This window comes from Cannabis sativa, chromosome 6 (genome assembly GCF_029168945.1).
Source record: "Cannabis sativa cultivar Pink pepper isolate KNU-18-1 chromosome 6, ASM2916894v1, whole genome shotgun sequence".
In the NCBI taxonomy this organism is placed as follows: domain Eukaryota; kingdom Viridiplantae; phylum Streptophyta; class Magnoliopsida; order Rosales; family Cannabaceae; genus Cannabis; species Cannabis sativa.
The window spans coordinates 14,583,354-14,611,121 of NC_083606.1; the positions used below are offsets into that span (position 1 = coordinate 14,583,354).

Below are 27,768 nucleotides of genomic sequence, written 5' to 3' on the forward strand. Positions count from 1 at the left end.
AAAATAGATATATTGATGCACCCCTATCTGTTTTAGCATCCGAAATAATTTTTTGGTCAAATTTTTTCTCATAGTCATGTACGTTATAGTTATTTAAGACATCCTGCAAAATTTTAAGAAATTCGGAAAAGTTTAACACGCTGAAAACTACGTTCAAACAGCGTGTTGCACGCGTGACTATTTTATTTTATACGCGTGTAAAATAGATTGTTTGAACATTGTTTTCTATATTGTAAATTATTCCGAATTTTTCAAAATTTTGTAGGATATCTTAAATAGATACAACGTACATGAATATGAAAAAAAATTAGACTAAAAAATTCTTTTAGATGCCGAAACAAGTTAAGGGTGCATCAGTACATCCATTTTAAGGGGGTGCATTATAGAATCACCAATTATTATATATATATGGATGATTCTACAATGCACCCCCTTAAAATAGATGTATTGATGCACCTTCTACTTGTTTCGGCATTCAGAAAAAAAATTTAGTCTAATTTTTTTTCATATTCATGTACGTTATAGCTATTTGAGATATCTTACAAAATTTTAAGAAATTCGGAATAATTTACAATATAGAAAACAATGTTCAAACAGTCTATTTTACACGCGTATATAATAAAACAGTCACGTGTGCAACACACTACTTAAATGCAATTTTCGACGTGTTAAACTTTTCCAAATTTCTTAAAATTTTGCAAGATGTCTTAAATAAGTATAATATACATGGCCATGAGAAAAAATTTGACTAAAAAATTATTTCGGATACTAAAACAAATAGAGATGTATCGATGTATCCCTTTTAAGGGGTGCATTATAGAATTTCCCTATATATATATATATAAAAAAAAACGGTAAGCTCCGTTAATTTTGATATATATATATATATATATAATATTGATAGGGTGGGACTACGGTACAACATGCCATTATGTCCCTATGGGTAAGGAAGGTTTTTGAACCTTTGATTGTGCATCTGACGATCATAATGGGCTAGGTTATATATTAGTATTATAAATGTTAGGGCACTAGATAATTTGCTACTTTTTTTTTCTTTTATATATATATTTATAAAATTTATTTGTCTTTGATTATTTTTTAAAAGCATTTATTTATTTATTTCATTAAGGGAGTTTGATTGTATTGTCCTTGAAACTTTTTTTTGTATGATTAAAATAATTTTTGACCAAAGCAATAAGTGGGAAAAAAATTAGGGTTTTTCGTTCTTAAATCTATAACTATTTGGGGTCGTCTTTTTTTCTTCGGTCAAGCCTGTCGGCCTTCTCTGGGCTTAGGTGCGTCTTGGTCGAGGTTGTGTTTTGCTACTGCAATTCAATTTTTATTATTGCAATTAGTTTTGTCTCTGTAATATAATTTTGAGTGCTTTACTCTTTTTTTTGTGACATAGTTTTGAATGTTAATCTTATCTATGTGACATGGTTTTGTTTTGTTTCATTGTTAGTTCTTCTTTGTTCTTCGATGACTCTTTATCAAATTGTTGTTAGTAATTGAGAATAACAAGTTCTACGCGACTAAATGGATTGTTAGTAGTGCAGTTACGTACCTTATATAATAATTGAGTTCTCATGCTACGAGATTCAATGAACTGTTAGAACAGTTTCTACTGTTCTGTCTTCTAAGCGGTGGATAAAACATAATGTAGGTGTTCTTAAGTTTAATATGTTATATTAGTTTTATTGTGTAGTATATCATTTTATTTTAAATTATATTTAGTTTTTATTTTATTATATATAAAGGTGGTGTATAATTTTTTAAGTATGATATAATTATTTTATGGTTGTATTTAATTTTGTTAATATGGTATATATAATTTTTTTTTTAATAATATTACGTTATTTTATTTTATTTTTATTGTTCGTTTATATGTTTTGTTGTATGGTATATGTTTTTTGTTAGGTATAGTATATCATTTATTTAAGATGATATTTAGTTTCTATTTTATTATATATAATGATTAAATATAAATTTTTTAGTATGATATATGCATATTTTAATAGTGGTATATATAATTTTGTTAGCATGATATATATTTTTTTGAGTATTAATATATTAGGTTTAGTATTGTTATAATTTTTTTGTGGCATATAATTTTATTACGACAGTATATTAATATTTAGTAATACGATATATCATTACTATTGTATGTATATATTTAATGATCTAATATATTTATGCGTTTTTGTTATAATATATTAATATAGAATACTTAAAATTTTATATAACTTAATTTAATTATTATATAACTTTTTTTTAAAAAAAATAATTTGTATTAAATGTATTTTTATAATTTTTATTAGCTAATTTATTATATTTGGCAATTTTGCTAAAACTTTTAACTTAATTTTTAAATTTAGAGCATATTGCATCTCAGCCCCAAACAAAATAGGTATGTTTGCAATTGCAACCCAAATAAAATCTCAAAATTCAGCCCGAGTGGCACGGTGGCGAGCCCTCAGCTCCTCTGCTTGCACGAAATGCATGGCTAGAAATAGGGGTGTACGTTGGTTGGTTTATGCTATATTTTGTTCAACCCAATGTAAAGATCGGGTTGTAAACATCTAAGTGCAACCCCGCCCAATTAAGAAAGAAAAATAGTAAGCCGCCCAATGAAATTGGTCGGTTTAGTCGGGTTAACCGGTCTAAACTGACCACTAAAATTTTTTGTTAATTTTTTTATTTTTATATTCAGCTGTTATATTTTAGTTAATTGTAATAATGAGATAAATATATATATAAATTGAATTTAAAATTCAAATCAACTACCATGAAAATAAACATATTAGTTTCAACTTGATATTTTTAAGTAGTCATATAAATTATATGATATATAAATGTAAATCATAAAAATATAAAAATTTATATAAAAAAAAAACCCTTTTAATCGGGTAGGTAGAGTTAGTTCAGATTGATTAGGCTGGTCTGTATTATTTTCAACCCGCCCAAATAAAAATTGGGTGGGTTATATTTTCATCGGATTTTTCAGTTTGTATTTTTTATCAAATTATCTCGATTTAGTTTAGGTAGATAATTTATATTCGACAGTATTAAAAAGTTTATGTAGAACGCTAATTTGCACATACCCTTTCCACTAGCTATAATATGTGAATAATCAGCTACCATGATCTAACAAAATACATCTACACACACATTTATTTAACTTGTAATTGGCCTATTTTCTTTCCTCATAGCATGAGGACAAAACAAGAGGACCCACGGTAGATTTACTCTATATATATATATATATTAAGTTTTAAGATATAACAGAGAAGAACGAAGAACGAAACTCTCGTTCTTCCTCCTTCCACAAAATCTTCTCCCTCTATATTCATTTTCTTTGATTTTTAACTTGAAACTTAGCGATTTAAGCTCCGGTAGTATCAGGATAGCAAATCCTTGAAGAGAAAAAGCTTAAGGTATGGTTTAATTACGTTTTAAGCTAAAAACAATTAGTTTTATATAGGGACTTTATGATTTAAAAAGGTTATGGAGATTCTGACTTCGTAGAATTGTTGTCTGCTAACTATAGGACTAGTTTATATGTTTACTTGTTGAATTTGAGGTGATTTTGAGTTAGAAATCGAGTTTGGAACTTTTAAAAGCTTAGTCCGAACGTTAATGGCGTTTTTCATTTAAGGGGTCGATTTTTATTTCTGTTACGCAAGGATGGTAATATTTATGGTATATATGCGCCCTGTGAAGTTTGGAGTAATTTGTATAAGTTTTGATAGTGTTTCGGTGAGTATGAAAATTGGGATTTTCGAGTTTTATAGTTTTTAGAAATTCCTAAGAGATCAGAAATCGTATTTTTGTCATAACTTTTGACTCGGGTGTCCGTTTTGGACATTCTATATACCGTTTCGAAGCTTGCAACAAGCTCTACAATATGGTGTATGTTTTAGAGCCAAAATATAAGTTTTATTTTAGTGTATTTATACCACGGGGTTTGGTAGAAAACCCTAGATTGTCTTATGTGAATATAAGCAGTGTTTTGGGATAAACACTTATTGGTTTATCGTTGTTGTGACATAGGGCCAAGATCATCGGGGATAGTTCTCCACTTGCATTGGCCAAAATGTATGAACTTGGATTAAAGGTAAGAAAAGTATATTATACTGCATAATACGTTGTATGTAATACAATTAGTATTGTTATGAATTGATTAATATTGAGATATAGTTAATATTGTTATATAATGAAAAGACAAATTGGTTGAGTAATGATAATGTGATAATATTATGCATGTGAGATATGGGCTCACCTGATTAGGTGATGTGATTTTCCTGGCAACGTACTGGCCGTAAGTACGGGCATCAGTGATATATGATGAGTACCGAGTGTAGGTACGGGCTCACCTGATTAGGTGATGCGATTTTCTTAGCGACGTACTTGTTGTAAGTACGAGCGTCAGTGACATATGATAAGTACTGGACGTAGGTACGGGCTCGTCTGATTAGACGATACGATATATTGGTGCCAGATTGTGGCACGGGCTCACCTGATTAGGTGATGCAATTATATGATATATGGGTGTAGGTTTTTGGCACAGGCTCACCTGATTAGGTGATGCAGTTATGCGACATATGGGTGTCAAGTTATGGCACGGGCTTGCTTGATTAGGCGATGCAATACAAGATTATCAGATTAAAGCATCGACTTTCCTGATTAGGCAATGTGATGTTATGAAGATGGTTGCTTTATAAGGTAACATATATATTATTTATATGATTAAATGAATATGAATTCTATTATTGGTATAATGGTTTTGTATTACCAAATATCTGTATACTGATGTTTATTCGTGGCAAATACCAGTAGTGATTTGGATTTCATCTTATGAACAATGTGTGATGGTTTGATTCTTATTGTGTATGAATGACAATATTCAAATAATAAACTATATGATTGTTATTATTACTTTTCTTGCTGAGTCCTTGTGACTCATGGGTGCTATGTGGTGCAGGTAAAGACAAAGAAAAGCTAAATCAACCATGAGGTGGCAGTCTTCTCCAGCAATGTACATATTGACCTCACCGACCTGCGTGCCGAGTTGCCAAGAGTTGTTTTGGGCTGGCTGTATCTGCTGTGTATTTTGATTTTGTGTTTAAATACTTATAATCGTATATATTTCTTTAGCAAAATTTTTTATAATAGGGATCCCCGAAACACACTTTTTATGTCGTTATAATGTCCGTTTTTAGTATTTTATTTTAGTCAAGTTTTTAATATTATTACGGTTTTTAATAATTAATTATTCTACTAGTATTAAACTAGTTTATAAAATCACACACGTGGCGTCCCTATAGATTAGGGCGTTATACTAGCCTTGCCATTATTATGATCATCTCGAACCACAATACTTAAACTATGCTTCTTTCTTTTATAATCTAGCTCAACATCAGTGTTAATCCTCGTACACCCTATGGAATCTCCAGCGGGCAAGGTTGACAATTTTTAGCTTGCATATTCTTATTCAAATATACTTATTGAGCTTCAAAATATAGTTTTGTAAGTAACAAGTTATTATACCTGTTATACCCGAAATTTAGCTGGAGGACACGTGTCAAGATAAAGAGAATGTCAATCAGTGTCGTATTTTTTTATGGAATAACTCATTAATTGTGTAAGTACTAGAGTATATTTGCAACCCGCTGACTGTAAAGTCTTAGGTGAGGAATCAATGTACGAACTGGTACTTAGAGTATTAACGAGAAACCATAAGTAGCTAAAAAAGAATAACGAGGCACGCGAGAAGAATAACACATACCTCGGCTCAGGAATACGCAGACTAAGTATAAAAGTCAAACCAGCTCGGAGTACAATAATACGAGACAACCATCTCGCCACGAGAAAACTTCCTATAGCTTCATCTAGCTAACGGAAGTTAGACTCACAACCCTTGCAAGTCATTGAAACCAAACACAACCTGGAGAACTTGCATTGATTTTTCAGACTTGAATAAGGCATGTCCAAAAGATTGTTTCCCACTACCAAGGATTGACCAGTTAGTGGATGGAACTACAGGACACGATCTAATGACATTTATGGACGCATATTCTGGATATAACCATATCAAAATGCATATCCTTGATCAAGAACACACAAGTTTTGTAACCAATATGGAATTTTATTGTTATAAAGTCATGCCTTTCGGTTTAAAAAATGATGGGGCAACATATTAACGACTAGTTAATGGGATGTGTGAAAAATAGATTGGGCAAAATATGAAAGTTTATGTTGATGATATGCTAGTAAAGTCAATAAAAAGTGATGATCACATGAGGGATCTATTGAAAAACGTAAATAATAAAAAATTTCATAATTAAACTTTAATCATAAATATATATATATATATATATATTATAATTTACATATTAGGAGATCTAGTTATAAAGTTACATATGTTTTACCAAATATTATAATTACAAAAGTTATCACTCAATGACTATCAAAATAAGCTTGATGTCCCAAAGATCGAACACTCTAAGTCTAACCACCCTAATATGTACAATATTCATTAGCTTGAGCTCACTATTGTTCAACCTTTTTCTTGCCTTTACCTACAAATATAAGCAATATCTGTAAGTCGATTAACTCAGTAAGAAAAGCATAACCATAACATAAATATAAACAAGATTATAATTAGGTTCCCATACACCCAATTACAATCTTATCCCGCGTCCCACGCATAATGAGTTTGAAACGTTCGTACAATAGTACGATTGACCATAATATCAACCTATATTTGGTACTCTAATCATACCAATGTGATAGCATCAATTTATACTCTGCCAAACATATATCCATCGGTATTCAGTGCAACTCTATGTACTAATACCACCTTTAATGATATGTTATCTATTAGACATTCATAAACATGCATGCTAAACATGTAAGCACATATGAAATTATTATACTAGTCTTACCTTGATTTTGAATTTAGGTGTTCTGGTCAATCTGATTGGAAACTGCTGCTCAACAATTTATAGGCCCTTAAGTCACAACATACGTAAAATTGATAAGTGATACGCTAAATAACTTTTCAGGGATTTTAGTCAAAACTTTAAGTTTCCCTATCGATAGATAGCGTAGAAATACCCTAAATATCGATAAAACACAAAAAACTAAGGTCTAAAATCTAAAAAATCCAATTAAGCGAAAACCCAAAGTGGTTCGCCATTTTTTGGGGTTCTGCTAGAAAAACCAGTTCATCGTTTTGGAAAAGACCAAATTTTGAATTCTAAGTCAAATATATCCTAAAACGCGCCAAAACTTCCAGAACACCTAATCAAGACATAATAAGCATAATCCAACCAAAAACAATAGTTAAAACCCCTGGATACAAATTCACCATTAAAGACATAAGCTTGAGCTTGAAATCTCAAACTTTGGTCTTCCTCAACAACAACAAAATCAGCTTAAAAAAAGCTTAAACAACTCATAAGCAACCTCAGAATCAAACCACAACACAACTTAAAACTTACAGCAATAAAAATTCAAACTTGCATGCAAACCTATCCTCAAACTTGAAAATTCAAAGATAAAAAGAAGAACAAGTTTATTTAAAGCTATAATCTTCTAAATCCTATGAATTTCCTAGCCAAAACTCCTCTGAATCGCTAAGAAAAGGATGAAGAAAAATTTGGTTCTTTTGTCCTAGGGTGATGCCGAGAGAGAGAGAGAGAGAGAGAGAGAGAGAGAGAGAGAGAGAGAGAGAGAGAGAGAGAGAGAGAGAGAGAGAGAGAGAGAGAGAGAGAGAGAGAGAGAGAGAGAGAGAGAGAGAGAGAGAGAGAGAGAGAGAGAGAGAGAGAGAGAGAGAGAAATTGGTTTTTTTTTTTTTTTTTTTTTTTCTATTTCTTGATTTTCATAAACATAAGATAATGATAACAATTGTCTATTTTAAATTAATTAATAATAAACAACTAAATAATTAATATTAAGCCACTTAAAATCAAATACTAAAAATCTAAGGTAAAATGACAATTTACCCCTTCCTTTAATATGAAGTAATTTAAATAATCTGGAAAACATAGTCCAAAACCACAATCCCGAATAATCTTGACATTCCAAATGTCTAAGTATATTTTCTTGCTATTTCTAAGGTTCAAAACAATATATAAGTGACTATATAGGCCAAATGTCGTATTTCACTGTTATCGGGTATAAAATATAAAAATCATAAAATTTTATCTTTGACATAATTAATACACCTAAAATTCAAATAAATCTCCATAACTGCAAAAATAATATTAAAACCTACTTCGATAATAAGCCTTAAATATCTGTTAATTCTCAAAATAAGGTTAAGTGGTCATTACTAGGGGTGTATGTCGGTCGGTTTGATCGATTTACGTTACATTTTATTTAATCCAATATAAACATCGGGTTACAAAAATCTAAGTGCAACCCATCCAATTAAGAAAAAAAAAGTTTCAACCTGCCCAATGAATTCGTCGGTTTAGTCGGGTTAGCACTAATATTTATTTCTTTTTCACATTCAATTGTTATATTTTAGTTATTGTGATAACGAGATAAATATAAAGATTGAATTTAAAATTCAAATCATCCGTCATAAAAAAATATAGTAGTTTGAACTTTTTATTTTAAAAATATGTATATAAATTATATAATATATACATTATATATAATAAAAACATATGTATAAAACACTGTCTTAATCGGGTTGGTCGGGTTAGTTTGGATTGATTGGGCGGATTGATATTATTTTCAACCCGTCCAATATAAAGATTGAGCTGGTTATATTTTCGTCGGATTTTTCGGTTTGCATTTTTCATCGGGTTATCTCAGTTTGGTTTGGGTGGGTTGTTCAGATTGGGCGATTTACAAAAAATTATGTACAACCCTTACAATATCTTTTCTCTTCTCCTTTTTAAGCTAATTTCAAAATTCCTATGCAAATAGGAATAGAAATGTAGCATGAAATTCTAATGGTATTAAAATTAATGAAAAATTAAAGAATTAAAAGAAAAAGATAAATGATAAGCAAAAGGCTAACAATATTTTCTCTTCTTCTTTTCTCTCTCTAATTTCTAATGGCAGTTACTAATAAGATTAAGATTCCAATCTAATTAATCCTAATGCCATGACAAAAATAAGCAAATTTCAAAATTTTCAAAGAAAAAGGTAAAAGATAAGTGAAAAAAAATAAGTTTTTCCTTTTTTTCATTGTTAATTAATTTTCAAAATTCTCAAGGACTAAGCAAAAGTGCTCAAAGTCCTAATTCAATTGAGAATGCTTGAAGAACATATACAAATGCCTAAGAATTTTAAAATTGGTGCCCATCTGGTAGTTTCAAGCAAACAAGCTCAGTTCACATCATCAAGTCAACTTCACAAATGTGTAAAGTTGACTTGGAGGACAAATGCTAACCCAAAAACATTCCATGGTGATGTAGACATCAATGTTTGACACTTGGAATGAAGGATGACGTAACAAAGTTGAGTAGACCTGAGTCATAGTAGTTGACCTGGGAGGGGGCCCTAGCCCTGCGCCCAGGTTGACTTCAAGATCGCCGGGATGGAAGCTTAGACTTTAATAGCTTGAATCTAATTCAGTATCTTTTATTATTCTATACCATGAAGACGTGGAACAACCTAATCCAAGTCATAGGAGTTAAAATTACACAAAACCTGCAACCCGAAAGCCAACTTGGGAACCTAGGGTTTCATCCAGCACCCAAGTTGACATATCCAACTAGGGTTTTAGTTTTTGGGATCGTCTTAGTGCAAAAGGGTCAAAAATTATATTGGGACGTAAACTAGACATATCACGGACACATATGAGGCATCAAAATTAGAATCGGAGCAAGTTTATTTTTTAGCACCCAGGGCCCCAAGCACCCAGCGCCCAAGTTGACAATCTGTCAATCTGGGCGCATTCCAAGTATCAGATTAGAGATTCGAATTTAGCATATTCACTGTCTTCATCAAAATGGGAAAATAGGTCCTTTCGAAGAAAAAATAACACAAACTGGGTACAAAAAATAGGGCATAGTTCCCAGGATGACCCTTAGGGTTAGCCTTGTGCCCATGTTGACATTTTGTCAACCTGGGCTATTTTAAATAGAGTTTTTCAAGAATCCTTTCGAGCATCTTCTCTATTTTTAGAAAATATTGAGATTCAACTATTTTTGAGGACCAAACAGAGTTTCTGAAGGGACAAAACTGGGACCTGGTACCCAGGTTGATACTTGGGACTAGGCCCATCACCTAGGTTGATATATTGTCAACCTGGGTTGTTTCTGATCCATTTCATCAAAAATTGTTCCGAGAATTTTTTCCATCATCGTAAGTAATGAAGATTCAAGAAAACTCGGAGAAAAATGACAAACTCGAGCCCTTAGAAATGGGGCCCATTGCTCAGGTTGACAATCAACTTGGGATGCTGCCTTCAATTACTCAAATGTCAAATCTAATGAAACTATTGAATTCAAAATGGTCAAAAACAAGGTGAGAGAACTCATCCTAAAGTTTAGAAGCCTTAGAAGTATCGAAAATGAGATCACAGGAGTTCGAGAGTAAGTACCTAGCACATAGATTGACAAAAGGACTAGTGCGCTGGCATCTGCTTATTCGATTCTAATTCTGATTCTGTTTTGACCATCTATCTAGTTTTTCACAATAACAAAGATCTATAAAGTCAGAGAAGTAAAATTTACAACTTTGCATTTCTCATTTCCAGCTCACACAGAAATGAAGAGTTTTGAGTCTCTTATTTTTATAAAACAGCAACATCTCTGAGAAGTGGTTACCAGCTTCGCCACAAATGGTGAGGAGTGATCAAAATATCCTAATTTAATTGAATAAATTAAGAAGAAAAAGAAAGGGTTAAATATTTACTTTTGTTTTTAGTAAATTTTGAGTAGAGTCTAAAAGAGGTGATTGGAGAGAGAAAGAGAGAGAAAGAAAAGCATCCCCACACAAAAGGTGGTGGGAAAAAAGTTCTTTTTGTACACACTGCGATGATGGCGATGATGATGCCTGCAATCTCCAACAGCAGCAGCAACACCAATACCCAGCACCACCACCCAACAAAAATTCCTTTCTCTTCTCTTCTCTTCTCTTCTCTTCTTCTTTACCCTCTTAGCCTTAACTCTTAACCATGGGTGATCTCTCTCTCTTTTCACCTCTCTTTACTTTACTACTCAACTACTTTTATGGCCACTTCCCATGAATCCCTGCAACTCGATACACCTATGGCTGCCAAGTGCGGTTGCTGGTCTGTCCTTAGACGCAGCGTTACTGGTGCCTGCAACACTTCTACTTCCAAAGACTCTCCTAACACTATTCCTCGTACTAGCCTTGTTTACGATGCAGGTATATATATATATGTATCTATATCTATATCTATGTCAATTTGTTATGTTTGTGGATGCTCTCAATCTGGGTCAGAATTTCTTGCTTTTAGTTTTCATATAAAGACTTTAAATCAATAAGGTTGATCTGAGTTATATGGTTTATGGTAAAGTAGGTACCATGTGTTTCTTCTGCTTTCTTTCTCTCAGAAAAATGTTTTTTTTTTTGTTTTGCTACACTCTGAGAAAAATGTTAATAAATCCTTTTCTTTTGTTTCTAAATTTTCAATCAAAGTTAATCAACTTTTATGATGTTGTGATCCTCAATCCATTGTGATTCCTTCTGGCTCAGTATTCCTTTGTTTTCAAGGAAAAAAGGTCTGCAATCATATCTTCATAACTGACTCACTGGACTTCTTGTAATTTCAAGGACAGATCTCAAGCTGGGCAATTTGTGGTTTCTCTTACCAATACCAGTTTCAGTGCTCTAAGCATCAGAAAATGCAATTCTGTCATCTGATGATTCTTAAAGTTAAAAAAACTTTATTGTTTTCTAATGCTATATGCCTCTCAGTAGCTGTTTCAGCTTTATCTTGTTCTTAATAATTGACAATGATGATTTATTTATTTATTTTTTTTTTTATGTTTTAGCTTGGTTTGAAAAATCTCTCCTTCTTCTTCTTCTTCTTTTGTTGCAAACAGTTTTATGATTTTTATTTTCTTCTTAAAATGTCAGGAACCAGTAAGTGATTAGACTCTATTATGTTTTCTGGATACATGAAAGGAAATCTGATTTAACAACTTTTCTTTACTCTAAGAAAGATTATTCTCATTTGCAGCCACTGAGACACGTTACCTAAACGCAAGCAACCGAGAGCTATGCCCACCTAATGAAGCTCATCTATCTTCTGATAATCCCACCCCACCACCCTCAGATGAGAAATCCAATTGCCAGTTGCTTCAATTCTCTTTCCAAGAGCTAAAATCTGCAACCGGGAACTTTAGGCCGGATAGCATACTTGGTGAGGGTGGATTTGGATTTGTCTTCAAAGGATGGATAGAGGAAAATGGGACGGCACCGGCGAAACCTGGCTCGGGAGTTACAGTAGCTGTTAAGAGCTTAAAGCCAGATGGTCTACAAGGTCACAGAGAATGGGTGGTTAGTAAGAATATATCTGACTTGGGTTAGTAGGATTGATACTGAAAGGGACTGTCCATGAGGCACTAAAGAAAACATATTATGCTAACATGTGAATTGTAATACTTTCTTTGATGCAGGCTGAAGTTGACTTCCTTGGACAGCTTCACCATCCCAATCTGGTTAAGCTTATTGGGTATTGCATTGAAGATGATCAACGACTGCTTGTTTATGAATTCATGACTCGTGGGAGTCTTGAAAATCATCTTTTTAGAAGTGAGTGTACCTAATATCTTGACTTCTTTTTCTCTTGTCCCTTTCTATTAGATATATTTTGTTCATTAAGTAAAAACAGTTTTTCCTACTTTTTTGTTCATTAAGTGTGGCAGTTTGGATTTCTGAAGATAATAATTCTTTTCACATTATATGCAACGACCCGAAAACTCCATTAATTCACTGTTCTCTTCTCCTTATCTTCCCAATTCATGTATATATACTATGATGCTTGTTAGTGTTTGCCTACTAGTACTCCATTGTTTTCTAAAATAAATGTTGATATTCCCAAATTTTGAAGGGAATATACCTCTTCCATGGTGCAATAGGATTAAAATAGCACTTGGAGCAGCAAAAGGATTGGCCTTCCTCCACAATGGTCCAGAACCAGTCATTTACAGAGATTTTAAGACGTCCAACATATTGCTGGATTCAGTACGTGCTCATAAGTTTATTAACTAGTAGAAAATATAGTAACTTTGTTCATTTCATCATTATTACCATAAATTTCTTGGCTTTAATGAATCATTAAACACAATGGGGTTTCCTTTTATAGGAATACAATGCAAAGCTTTCAGATTTCGGTTTAGCTAAAGCTGGGCCACAAGGAGACAAAACACATGTTTCCACGAGAGTGGTTGGGACATACGGTTATGCTGCTCCAGAATATGTTATGACAGGTACGAAAATCATTGCAGCCGGTCCATGGTTCATTGGGACCATTCTCCTATATTTTAATAGAGAGTAGTAGTTTTGACTAGTCCCTTACCCTTTTGGAAGAGCTAGCACTTGAATTCAATTTTGATCTATAATAAATCTGCATTATGAGTAATCCTTATTAGCTAACGTTGAATCCAGTTTTAAATAGTTAGCTAGCTAGTTAAAGAGATAACATTGAAAGTCAATGCACAAACCATCTATGTGGAACCTGTCATTATGTTGTTACAGATTACAATTCTCACTATCATCTTATTGGAATTCCTACTCAACATTCCAATGCTTACCTTACATTAAAAATCTTAGATCTAACTAGTTGTATAAAATGGGACCTCTCTTCCTGTTTGTCAGGACACTTGACATCTAAAAGTGATGTTTATAGCTTTGGAGTAGTGCTACTTGAGATTTTAACAGGAAGAAGATCAATGGACAAGAAACGTCCTAGTGGGGAACAGAACCTAGTGGCATGGGCTCGTCCATACTTGGCTGAAAAGAGAAAGCTTTACCAACTAGTGGATCCTCGGTTGGAGCTGAATTACTCCCTTAAAGGGGTACAGAAGGTCTCTCAGTTAGCTTACAACTGCCTCAGTAGGGACCCTAAATCGCGACCTAGCATGGATGAAGTTGTGAAGGTTCTTACTCCATTGCTTGATCTCAATGACCTTGCTATCTTATCTTATCACTCCCGTTTATCTCAGCAAGGGAGACGCAAGAAGAAATCTGATGGAACTCAGCAGATCACATACACTCAATCCAAAAGCATAAGAGACTCACCAAGGAATACTGGAAAGCAGCAAAAAAGATGAAAAAGTCAGTCAAAAATCCCTTCTCTTGACTGGCTCAAATACATCAAATGAAACAAATATTGGAACTTGAGAATTGGGAATCGAGATTAGTCACTTCTTGGTTTAATGGGTTGTGTGAAGAGAGTATTTCAAGCTTGTATAATTTCTTTTGGGTGTTTTGAGATTTGGGACAATGGAAAAGGAATATGCTACAGCATTTTCCTTTTTCTCTTTAGACCCTTACATTTAGAGAGCTAACCATCAATTGGAACATTGCTCACGATTTGCCTGTGTTGTAATTGAGATATATCTCTTGTAATTAGATTAAAACCTTTTCAATTTTCATTTTTGCTTCTTCCTGAATGCTATTACTGTTTTCCAGTTCTCATTATCATATGTTCTTCCTTCAATCTTTCTTCATGTTAACTTAAGAGTATACCTTTTTCTTTTTAATTATTTTATTAAATGAGCTAAGAGTATACTTTTTCTTAATAAATCTCCATTTTTCAGCTACAAACATTTAATATTCACTAGTGTGTCATAGAACAATTTATCAACATATAACAAATAATCCATTCATTTTGTTGGAGAACCTTGTTCTAGGCTGGCCCACGAGGCCCTTTAGCCTCTATCAATCAAGGTCATACAAGACCATAATTATATTTCAGCAAGTTTCCATCAAAATCAGCAAATTCTCTTCCCTGAAATGATTTTGACAAAGCTTACACAAGTATGAGGCTTCTGCTTGGCATAAGTATCTATGACAGTCATTTCACAATTGACTGTTTTCATATATATCACATCTTAATTCGAATCTTATCTTTAGCTTTAATTTATTCCATAACCCATTTCTTCAAAAGGGTATATTAAAAAAGGGTTTGAATTTTAGTTTCCATTAACTTGTAGTAAGTGCTAAGTTATTACATATAATATACCATTCCTTAATTAGAGTATATGTTGTTTGTCATTAGCAAAGACTATTTGTCATAAGTTACAAGACTGTTATTATGTAAATTTTTCTTTATATTTATCAATAAGTGGATTTTTTATTTAGAAATTCACATGTAATCTATTCAATCATAATAAGTGAAAGAAATCTGTATAGTTTCCTTCCAGGATTTTAATTAGTCGACATACTTTCAAGCGACACCTCTTTTAACTTTCCTAACAATAATAAGTAGATTATTGACACATTTGCCTAAAATTGAATAAAGCAATTCAAAAGGAATTTCATGAGGTAGTTAAAGCTATATAAGCATAATCTATACATGGTTGGTGCTAGACAACCTTGTTTGTTGGCATCAATTTTGGTTCATTCAGTATTTTAAAGAGGACCAAAAAGCTTAGGTCTCTTTGTTTTTATAGGTTTGTAGCTTTCTTGACTCTGATTTTGCAGTAGCACAATGTGTTGGCACTCATTTGCGTATATAGGCTTTATATCTTTCTATACTAAATTTAGGCCGCAACTTTAGCACAATATTCTCTACCTAGCATGCTTCATATATAAGTATTATAATATGAGTAATGATAGGTCCACACGAAAATATATATACGAGTGACTATTTAAAATGGGTATATTTTTATTATAACTATGATGGTTATATTTTTGTTGACCTATATTAGCAGTTACATGTAAATTTTTTTAGAATTAAATAAACTATAATTAATTATTTTTTTAAACAATTAATTTTAATTTAAATATTTAATAAGATTCTTTTTAGCAATTAATATTAATAAGTCTCTATTATAATTTTTTTAACAGTTAAGCCATTTAATTATAATATTTATAATAAAATTTTATTTCTTTTTTTAAAAAATAAACTTCTACCCCTTCGAAAATAAATTTTTGAATAATTAATCACTAAGTCCGAGAATAATGCAATATAATAGAATATGAGAATTCATGGTTTATACATATTATCTAAACTCCCATTTAATCTGCATATCTTCAAGTTACATGTTTTAGAGACAACTTGAAAATAATCAACAACTTCATATATGTATATTTTATCAATATATTCGAAATCAATAACCAGTAAATTGTAGTAACTTTGTTAACGATACATAGTCAAAATCAATGATTACTAATAATCAATAACATCGATTGCTAAATTTATGAGGAACACATGTTCAAGATCCATAACCAATAATAATTAATAGCTTTCATATTTTCAATAATACATATTCAAGATCAATAACCAATACAATTATTAACTTTAAATTTTTTCAATAACACATATTTAAGATCAATAACCGATAACAATTAGTAACTTTCAAACATTTCAATAATTTATATATTCAAGATCAATAACCAATAATGATCAATAATTTTCAAACTTTTGCAATTTTTCTTTTTCATAACTTCACTCTCATCATTTGACACATATATAGTATATTTAGAACTGAAAAGAAGGAATAATAAAGCGACTTCGTCTCTCTGAGAAAATAGAATTACATGATAGAAGTGGAATGAAGTATAGATGTGCCAAGTGCGGCAAAAAAATTATTTTAAATTTTATAATTGATATTAGATTTTAATTTTTTTTGAAAAAAAATAAATACTTGAATTAATCATGGACTGATACACTTATTTGGCACTTAAAGTATTGATAATAAGATTGGTGTAGAATTACATTTTATTAGAGGTCATTCTTACTATTTTTTATTAATTAAAGTTATAGGTGTAATAATTTTAAATTATAAAGATTTTTATTACAAATATTTTAATAATTTAAGTGCAAAAAAAATTAATTTCTAAAAGATTTTTATTTAGTAACAAATTACAAAAAATTAATTAATAATTATTAGTAATTTAATTTTGTTATAAAATAATATAAAATAATATAAAGTAGATGAGAGGAAAGAAGAAGAAGATGAAGAGAGAAAGAGAAAGTGAATGAGAATTTCTAAGTTGTTTATTCTAATGGGGTGAACCCCTATTTATACAAATACAAGAGTGAGATATTAAGAAATTAAGAAAAAGAAGAATGTTGATTACAATTAATGGTAATAAATAAAAGATTTGGAGATCCACATAATTATTAATATTTATAACACTCCCCCTTGGATGTCCATAATAACTGTCTTATTAAAAATCTTGCTGAAAACTTGATCAAAGGAAAAAGAGTATAGTGTAAACTAACTCCCCCTCATTTAGGCATTTGTGGAGATCTTCTAATCGACGAATTTCGATCTTGTCTGCCGTCTTCTCAAATGTTGATGTTGGTAATAACTTTGTGAATAAGTTTGCAAGATTGACACTTGATTGAATATGTTGAACACCAATATGCATTTTCTTGAAACGTATAAAGAAGAATTTGGTGAAATGTGTTCTAACTCTATCTTCTTTAATGTACCATCCTTTTAGTTGAGCGATGCAAGCAATATTATCCATAGAGAATTGCTTGGGTTGATACTTCTTTATTGAGTGCAATCCATATGTTTCACGAATATGCTATGTCAATGATCTCACTCACACACATTCTCTACTTGCTTCATAAAATGCAAGTATGTTAACATGATTTATAGTTGCCTCGTTAAAAACCTTGCCAGAAAAACCCAGTGGGACAAAATCTGAGCTAAGGAAAAAGAGTACAACATATATTTCATATTCATAACTATTTGCAAGTTTCCTCGTTAAAAACCTTGCCAGGAAAACCCAGTGGGACAAAACCTGAACTAAGGGAAAAGAGTGCAACATGAATATGTCTCCCCCTCATGCACATATGATCCATAATTCTTTTGGTGATAATAGATCTCATAAGATTATTGTTATCACTTTTAAAATATTACCATATACAATCTTTGATCATATATTTTCTATAACTCTTTCAGAGTATGTATGGACTTCTAAATTATAGATGAGGGGTTCGTGGAACATTAGTCTTTATCCAAGCAATTGTATCATTCATGTGTGTACACAACTTTGTTCATACTAAAATTTAACATTTCAAGTAGATATGAACATAACACATTAATGATAATATAAATTTTCGTTTGTAACAATGATGGTACTCCAAGACCATATATTTGTTCCATCTTGTTGTATGATCTTAATTTCCATATCAAATGATCATATATCTATAATTCTTAATACATATGAAGTACTTCAGGACTTCAATACTAATGAACAAACTTTATACATTTAATATTTCTCGATATACAAAAGAAATAAAAGTTTGTTTTGCAATTAATCAAAAACTCTTCAAGAGTCTATCACAACGTATAATTTACGTATTTATACTGCATAGACAACCATACGTATTTTTCAAACAATAATTTACTTACATGTCTTTATTTCATACAAAGATCTTTGTCATATAGTGCGCGCGACTTAGAATTTATATCACTTAAGACATTTAATAAATTCTTCTAGAATTTTTAGATAAGGCTTATTTCAAATTCTCACTATATTAGGAGCTCCAAATAAATAACCTTTTGTTGCAACATTTATGTGACGCTTATAAATTCTCATAAAATATATTCCAGGCTATAATCAAATCATGATTATATTTTCTCAATATTTAAGCCTTACTTCAATCAATCTCATGTCTATGCAAACTTTGTACAACAATTCATTATGTACAAATACATATATGCAAATTTCTCATTAGAAATATTTATTTGCGCACCCTACAGGTCTTACTTCACTTTATGTGAGTAAATTTGCCTGGACTGCGTCATAATATTTTGGCCAAAAATCAAAATGTATGTCGATAATTCTCGACAAATCTAATACAATGATCCTTGCTATCTCATGTTAGTTTATTGCATATGCACACATTCAATATTTATTGTCGACAAAAATTTCAATAAATGATAATTTCCTCCCATATTGACATAACTTATAGAGATCTTTTTAAATTACATATTTTTCAAATATGTTTATGATTTATAGGTACCTATATAGAATCACTTCAAGGATTCAATTATGATAATATGTGTTATGTCTAACTTCTTTTGGGAGTCTCTTCAAGTACCGTTTTCATCACGGTTATCATTTTAATACTTTATAACATTAAGGTATCTCCATGAGTACCTCTAGATTTAACAACTTCAGGGCAAATCAAATGAACATGTACTAATAATTTCTATATTGTTCATTTACGCTTCAGGCGTTTTCAGCTCATTCTAACTCAACTTTGAATAATATTGATTTGCAGTTGGTATATATCATTTTGAACTATATCGTTCTTATATACTTTGTGCAAGGATCATTTTTCAAAAATTATCATCGATCCCAACTGCTTCTCTCCCCCTGATCGAGAGAATTTTTTTTAAAAAATTGTGATATCTATTAATATTCATATACCTGTAGGGATTTCAATATATCACAATGAATCAATATTTATTTAAACTCATATATACTATATGACATTGAACTTCAGGTTCAATAAACTTCAGTTTTAAGTTCAATCCTTATGAACTTAATTCATTTCTAAGAATGAGTCATACGTGTATAATTAGAAATACATTAATTTACACATTTTGTAAATGCATGATCATATAATCTTATCACATCGATAAGAAACTATGCAATAAAAATATAACAATGGCTCAAGATTGTTAAAGAAATATAATTTAAATATTTTCTATGTGCAAATATATGCACATTCTTCTTTTGAGCTTTATAAATTAACAATGAGAAGAATCTTCTGGTTCTTCAACAAAATTTAGTCAAATCATTTGATAATTTATTGCATATGATTGATCATGTCAAAATAATTCAATTCATGAACTTCAAGTTCACTATAATTTGTATTTCAATGAAACTTTCAAAAGGTAATGTAAATTCATTACAACATAATCATTACAAGTTTCATTTTTATATACACGAATAATATAATTATATTATTCTCCAAAACATATACTCTTTAGGAGTCACTATTACGTTTATCAAACTTTATATTTCGTCAGAAATCACTATCATCAATTCAATGATGTGTATAATTTAAAAGATACATGACAACTTCATCATGTTATTGTAATGGTCAAATAGATATAACCATAATATATCATTCATTTTTCCTGGTATCTTTTTAACAAGTCGTCTAATTTATTAATAGACTATTCATCAGTCTAATTATCATGACTTGATATATTATATATTTAAATGTACAACAAGTACATATAATAAGTTATTTATTATCACTTTCATAACTAGATAAAAGTTATACATCTAGGTACATACAAAGATATTTTACTACTCAAAGTAGCAATTGTATGTAAGACTTCTTCAGGAAGCTTTTCAAATAATCATTTTGTGATTCTTTATCACTTTGATTATATTGGATCACTAACAAATATTAGTAAATTATATATCCACTTTTGGGAATATGCAAACTGAATTATATAGTAGCTATATATATACATATCTTGTACTAACAATAGTTTGAAACTATTGATTTCAAGAAATAATAAAATATGTATATATTAATTTGCTTCTGGCATTACCAATATATGTGAAATTTATATTCTTTGAAATAGAATTTCATGTCTATTCATTCTCTTTAGGTAATGGTATTTAAATATTCTAAATGTACAATAAGTTTGTACAATTCACATTCTATTAAATAATCAAGTATACTTTTATCTTGATTATAAGTATGTACGTACTACAGGTACGCGACCACTATTATTCAATTCCACACATGATATATAAATTTCATGCACTTTGATTATGTGTGGTATCTCATCTTTTAGTTGTTTCCACTTTTTCTGGAAATATTTGAGTAGTAAATAATGTCATTGATTATTTAAAATCATTACATTCACTTCGGGGAATGACGTTGAACAAGTAGAACATTATTATAAATTTCGTAAAAATTTATTACTTGTTCATCCATAAAAAATATAAGAAATCATTCAACAATTTCTTTTACGATATTTCAAAGAATATATGAATGCAATTTTTGCATAGTCTCCAAGATGTATGCAAAATTTAATCTTTAACATATGTCAGATTCAATAATTTCCAACATTGCAAGTAATAACAATGTATAATAACATGACTAATACGAGGAATCTTTAAAAGTGATTGACTTCAATTCGTATCATTCTCTACAGGGAATGATGAACAATAAATACTGCCTCATGTATTTAAATAACATTAGTCATGCTCATTGTTATTCTTATACTTTAATGTTTCAATGCAATTTTCTTAACATTCTTTTTGGGTATTCAAAACCCACTATAAAATTGCATCAATAATGATCATTTTTAATGATTCTTTAGTTGTATTCACATAAATACAATCATTTTTTTTTCTTCGATAAATATAAAACATTTACTTCAGGAAATGTTTGTCAAAATCTATATCGATATTAGATTACTTTTCATTGTCCTCAAAGAATACAAGAACATATATATAAATATGTATTCATCTCTTTCATTATATATCCATCAACTATATAATGAATATTACGTTTGCATAATCTTCAGGATATATGCAAGATTTTATTGAGGACGCATAATCATCAGGATATATGCAATATTTTATCGAGGATGCATAATCTTCAGGATATATGTAATATTTTATCGATGATGCATAATCTTCAGGATATATGCAATATTTTATCGATGATGCATGATCTTCAGGATATATGCAATATTTTATCGATGATACATAATCTTCTGGATATATATGTATAATTTATATAGATTTTCTCTATCATATCATAGGCACACATATATTGTAAATATTATGAATGATAAGAACATTATATATATATATATGAAATCAATAATAAATATATAAAAACATATACATACATATATAATATATAGATATATAGATAAAAAGAAAAAGAAACCAAATGATTCTTGAAATTATTTCAGTCAGAGGAGTTATATATATAAATATATATTTAGTGTATTTTGACTTTGAAACAATTCAAGAACTTTAACAAGATACTTACATTGGGACTTGGGCAGAGACTCATGCTTGAAGCTTAGGCAGAGACTCGTGCTGATAACGTGTTATAAAATAATATAAAGTAGATGAGAGGAAAGAAGAAGAAGATGAAGAGAGAAAGAGAAAGTGAATGAGAATTTATAAGTTGTTTATTCCAATGGGGTGAACCCCTATTTATACAAATACAAGAGTGACATATTAAGAAATTAAGAAAAAGAGGAATGTTGATTACAATTAATGGTAATAAATAAAAGATTTGGAGATCCACATAATTATTAATATTTATAACAAATTTTAAATATAATTAATTTTAATTAAAGTTTTATATGGAAATAAAGTATCTTGTTACTATCAGGTTACAAGTTATTAATTTATTTATTTATTTTAATTTTTAAATTAATCACAACCATTCAACAATAATCCAATAACTAAAAATAAATGTAACCATGCTTTAAAAAAAATAATAATAAATGTAACCATGATGATTACGTATTTGATGTAACAATTGAAACCTCCTCCAATATCAAAATTATAAACATTAATGTATATAAGTTTTAAAAGTAATTTTATTTATAGTTTTAAAAGCACAAAAAAAAGATTCTCTTAGGGCTCTTGCTAAATCTGCCTATAAAAAAAGCATTTTTGAACTATCCAACTCCATCCCTTTTAAAGAACAGTCATCACTTGCTAACACTTCCAGCTAAGGCCTTGAAATGTTGTTGACCAATTCCTTGTCCCTAGTATTTCCAATACGACTTTAGTTAATACCCCCCACAGCTTGCCACCCTATATCTATCTCTTCAAGTACCACCACCCAAATTACCATCTTGCCTGTAGTCTCGAGCCAAGTTGTCACAAACCCTCTTACTTCTCTCATTGCCCCCACCCATATCTTGGTCTCGACTGTTGTTACTGCTACCTCTAAGGGCAGGGGCCCTATGTACCCTGAGTTGCCTAAGACTCCATCGTTTGTTTCACCCCTTCCATAGGCTAAAGTGGCTTCAGGTACCAAGTCAAGAACAAAGAGATCTTTTACTAGACAAAATTGTCAAGTGGGTTCTTCTGTTAGAAGTATTCTGAAAAGAGCTTGATCTTCCAACTCTGATTTTGTTGTGGTCCCATCTTTATCCGACTCTAATGAATAGGCGGGTGTTGCTCAGCAACCTGCCTAGAAAAATGAGTATTATCAGTTGGAATGCTCATGGATTAGGGAGTTCCCGAGCATTCCAAAATCTCTCCTTCTGGGTCAAGCAACATCAACCTCAATTTTTTTTTTGTGATGGAGACTAAGCTGACAGCTAGTTTAAGTATTCTGTTGAAAGCTAGACTGTCTTTTGATAATGTATTTGAGGTCCCTAGACATGGTTTAGGAGGTGGTTTATTACTCTTTTGGAATGATGTTGTCAATGTTAATATTTTATCTTACTCTTTATGTCATATAAACTGTACTATTTCTATTAACTCCCATGTTTATTATCATCTTTCATATTTTTATGGATCTCCTTATAATAATGATAAGTCTAACTCTTGGATCTTGTTGGATTGTCTTTTTGATGCTGCCTCTTTTTCTGCTTGGCTTATTTTAGGATATTTTAATGATTATTTAGGCTATAATGATCGCAACAGTAATAATTTGTCCCTACGCACGCTATCCATATTTTTTTAGCATTTTATCTTTAAATACAACATGTTTCCTCTAAATTTTACTGGTAATCACTTCACTTGGAAGCATGGTAGTCTTCTTGAACATCTGGATTTAGGCATTATTAACCAGGCCTGACACGATATTTTTCCCACTGCTAACAATTTCCATCTTCCTTTCTATGGCTCTGATCATAAAGCACTCAAGTTGGTTTACAATTCTACTCCACATATTAATAAAAATAATAAAATATTTTTCTTTGAAAATTATTAGATAATAGAACTGTGGTTTTTGATCTCATTAAAGAATGTTGGTCATCTAATAGGGTTAGTAGCAGTGTTATCCCCACTCTTGTTTCTTTTCTTAGTAAGCAGGATAATTGTATTCAGGCTATGAAGTCTTGGTCTAAGGATAAAAATGAATTAAAAAAATAAAATCAATAATATGCAATCTGCCATTGATAGGATTTACTCTCACTCCTTCATCTCTTGACATGACATTAGAAGTGTTGATAATTACCAAACCTCTCTTAATGCTCCCTTGCTTAAGGAGGAAGTTTTTTGGAGGCAAAGATCTAGGGTTAACTAGCTTAAAGCTAGTGATAAGAACACTAATATTTTCATAATAAAGCCTCTACTAGAAGAAGAAATAATATCATTAAGAGTCTTACTCTTGATGATAACTCTACTATCAGTATCCGTACTGACGTTACTAATAGTTTTGTTCAGTTCTACTCTAATTTTTTTTACCTCTAATGGCACGGATTTAGGCCCTATCAACATGGCTCTTAGGGGTATTACTAAGCGCATAGATAATTATTAGTTCAATTTTTGGCCAACCCTTTCACTTTCTCTGAGGTCAAGACTGCTCTTTTTCAGCTTTCAGGGGATAAGGCCCCTGGTCCTGATGGCATTAACCCTCTTTTTTATCAGAAAAATTGGCCTATTATGGGTAAAGATCTCTGTCATGCTATTCTTGATGTCTTAAATAATGGGGCCAACCTTGCTCCCATAAATGAGACTTTTGTTATCCTTATCCCAAAGAAAAACAATGATATCAGGGTTCAGGATTTTAGGCCCACCAGTCTTTGTTTTACCATTTACAAAGTTGTTGCTATGTCCATAGCTTATAAATTGAAGGTAGTCGTCTCATCTCATTTCTCACAATCAAGGAGCCTCTCTTAGCAATAGAATCATTTTTGATAATATTATTATTGCCAATGAGATTATTAAGGCCATTACCTATAGGAAAAGTGGAAAAGTTGGTTGGGCAGCTCTTAAACTTGACATGGAGAAAACTTTTAATAAAGTTGAGTGAGGTTTATTTAATCACATTCTTTCTCACCTTGGTTTCCCTGCCAATTTCATTTCCCTTATCTCCAGTTGCATTTCCACTGTTTCTCCCAAACTTTACATTAATAATAGTTTATCCTCTCATATCTTTCCTTCTCGAGGAATTGGGAAAGGCGACCCTCTTTCACCTTACCTGTTCTTTCGAGTTGCTGAAGGTCTTTCTACCCTAATCCCTTCCAAAACTCAAGATCATCTGTTTAAGGGCATATTTATATGTCGATTGGCTCATTCAATTCCCCATCTTTTGTTTGCTAATAATAGCCTGCTTTTCACTCTTGTTAACACCCAAAATTGTAAAGCTATCAATGATATTCTCAACATCTACGATAAAGCCACATGTCAATCTGTTAACTTGGCCAAGTCTTCTGTTCTTTTCTCTCCTAACACTACGCCCCAGGAAAAAAACTCTTTCTTCCATTCTCTCCACATGTAAGATAAACCTTTTGTTGACAAATACTTGGGTGTCCTTCAGTGTTTTCATTGCTCTAAGAAATCTTCCTTTCTTTTCCTTCTTCAAAAGGCTAGTAGTAAGCTTTCTGTTTGGAATCAAAAGCTCTTTTCAAAAGCTTGTAAAGAAGTTTTGCTCAAGGTAGTTATCCAAGCATTTTCTTCGTACGCTATGTCCAGCTATAGAATTCCCCTATCTATCTACAAACACTTTGGGAAACTGATGGAAAACTTTTGATGGGGATCTTTGGGTAATAATGAACGCAAGGTCCATTGGAAAAAATGGTCCACTATTTGTAAATCTAAATTTTTTGGGAGCTTAGGCTTTCGTGACATTGTTCATCACAACCAAGCTATTTTAGCAAAACAAGCTTGACGTACATACACTAATCTAGATTCCCTAGTGGTTTCCCTTTCAAAAGCAAAATATTTCAAACATAATAACTTTCTTCAAGCCAAATTAGGTCATTTTGCATCCTTTTCTTGGAGAAGTCTTCTTTGGGGAAGGGATCTTCATTAAAAAGGCTTAGCTTGGAAAGTGGGGGATGGTAAATTTGTCCAAATCACTAGCTCAAATTAGGTTCCAGGGTCCAACTTTACTTACTTTAAAAATAATTCTACCTCTCATGAGCCTACTGTCTCATATTTTATCAAGGAAGATGGTCTTTGGGACATTAATAAACTCAAAAAAAAATTTGATGAGGACCTTGATCCCGATTAACCCCACCACCAAGGACTGTCTCATTTGAGGACATAGTCCTTCTGGAACTCTCACTGTCAACTCTACTTACTATCCTGCAAACTAAAACAACCCCAACCCTAGCTCCTCTAATCCTGATGCCTTTAAACAATGGTGGAAATCTGTTTGGTCTTTAAATATCTCTCATAAAATAAAACATTTTATTTGGAGAGCTTTTAACCACCTTCTTTCATCTAAACTTAACATTTTCTCAAGAAAGATCCTTCACGACCCTTATTTCCCCTGTTGTTTAAACTGTATTGATTCTAACTCCCATTCCCTTTTAGAGTGTTCTTGGGCATGTAAATATTGGAAGTACACTAGTTTCTCAATTTTTTTTCCATAATAAGAAGAATTGTGATATTAAAGAAATTCTATTAAGAGGTTTTGATGCTTTTCGGAAAGACAATTTGGCTGTGTTTTTTGGTATTTTATGGGCTATATGGAACCACCGTAACAAGTTTCTGTTTGCAGATAAGAAGCATGTTTATATGGATATAGAACCTTTTATTGTTTCTTATTTGCAAGACTACAAAGTAGCCCAAGCAATGATCATTCTCCAATCAGATAGTTCCACCCAAAACCAAGAGGCAGCTCAATCGAGACCAACTTCCTCATTGTCTATTCTAGAGCAATACAAGCTTAGTGTAGATGCTGCAATAAAAAGGCAGGTTAACAAACATGGATATGGGGTTGTAGTTCAAGATTCGAATGACAGAGTCATAGCAGAAATCTATTCTTCTACAACTTCAGGTGTTCCTCCAATCTTTGCTGAAGTTGAGGCTCTTCTTTGAGCTTTAATTTGGTGTAAGGCAGTCCACTTTCCCATCAACCTTGTGGTTTCTGATTGCGAAGTTTTAGTCTCAATAATTTTTAAAAAGACTTAAGATCATTCAGCCTTGTCTGACCTGGTTTGGAAAGTCATTGACTCTTTGTTCTCTTTTCCTAATGCTACAATTCATTATAAACCCATAAGCAACAACAAATTTGCACAAAATCTTGCTTAAATGAAGAGTATGTTTGGAACAAGTGTGTTTCAACTCTCCATTAAATCCAACCCGCCTTTTAAATTCACTCCCATACCCGCTCCAACACCCATTTAAATTAAAGTAGGGACGGGGCGGGGATTACCCGACGGGGAAAAGATTCCCATCGGATACCCATAGGGACGTAAACGGGGCATGGCGGGGCCAGGGATTGCTCACCCAATCAAACTAGTTAAACAACTAATCCTAACTAGATCACTAATATACACCTATATATTATACACATATCCAACAAATATATATAATATACATACGATTTAATATAAATACCTCAACTATAGTGATACGTAATATAAGGGTAGCTTCCTTCCAACTTTAACAGAGAAGAAAAGACTATAAAAGTGAATAGTTTTTTCTTTTTTTACTTTTGCGGTTTGCTTTTTA

General features: G+C 31.4%; 2 protein-coding genes across 2 annotated transcripts; both read left to right on the top strand.

Moving 5' to 3' along the window:
• Positions 1-10,856: 10,856 nt before the first annotated feature.
• Positions 10,857-14,609, top strand: LOC115725304 (serine/threonine-protein kinase PBL35). The gene is made up of 6 exons (XM_030654770.2): positions 10,857-11,355; positions 12,173-12,492; positions 12,612-12,747; positions 13,046-13,179; positions 13,301-13,424; positions 13,813-14,609. Exons 1-6 carry the CDS (start codon positions 11,196-11,198, stop codon positions 14,265-14,267), a joined length of 1,329 nt encoding a protein of 442 aa, XP_030510630.1. The 5' UTR covers positions 10,857-11,195; the 3' UTR covers positions 14,268-14,609.
• A 9,971-nt stretch (positions 14,610-24,580) lies between these two features.
• Positions 24,581-27,132, top strand: LOC115694951 (uncharacterized). Its single transcript, XM_030622054.1, has 6 exons — positions 24,581-24,593; positions 24,686-24,939; positions 25,034-25,113; positions 25,183-25,519; positions 25,625-25,741; positions 26,626-27,132. Exons 1-6 carry the CDS (start codon positions 24,581-24,583, stop codon positions 27,130-27,132), a joined length of 1,308 nt encoding a protein of 435 aa, XP_030477914.1.
• The last annotated feature ends 636 nt before the right edge of the window (positions 27,133-27,768 follow it).

Coding starts and splice junctions, on each gene's coding strand:
- LOC115725304 (XM_030654770.2), top strand. CDS start 11,196: ATGGCCACTTCCCATGAATCCCTGCAACTCGATACACCTATGGCTGCC. Junction 12,748..13,045: donor TGAAAATCATCTTTTTAGAA/GTGAGTGTACCT, acceptor CAAATTTTGAAG/GGAATATACCTCTTCCATGG. Junction 13,180..13,300: donor CCAACATATTGCTGGATTCA/GTACGTGCTCAT, acceptor TTCCTTTTATAG/GAATACAATGCAAAGCTTTC.
- LOC115694951 (XM_030622054.1), top strand. Junction 24,940..25,033: donor CCATAGCTTATAAATTGAAG/GTAGTCGTCTCA, acceptor GAGATTATTAAG/GCCATTACCTATAGGAAAAG. Junction 25,114..25,182: donor AAAACTTTTAATAAAGTTGA/GTGAGGTTTATT, acceptor CCTTATCTCCAG/TTGCATTTCCACTGTTTCTC.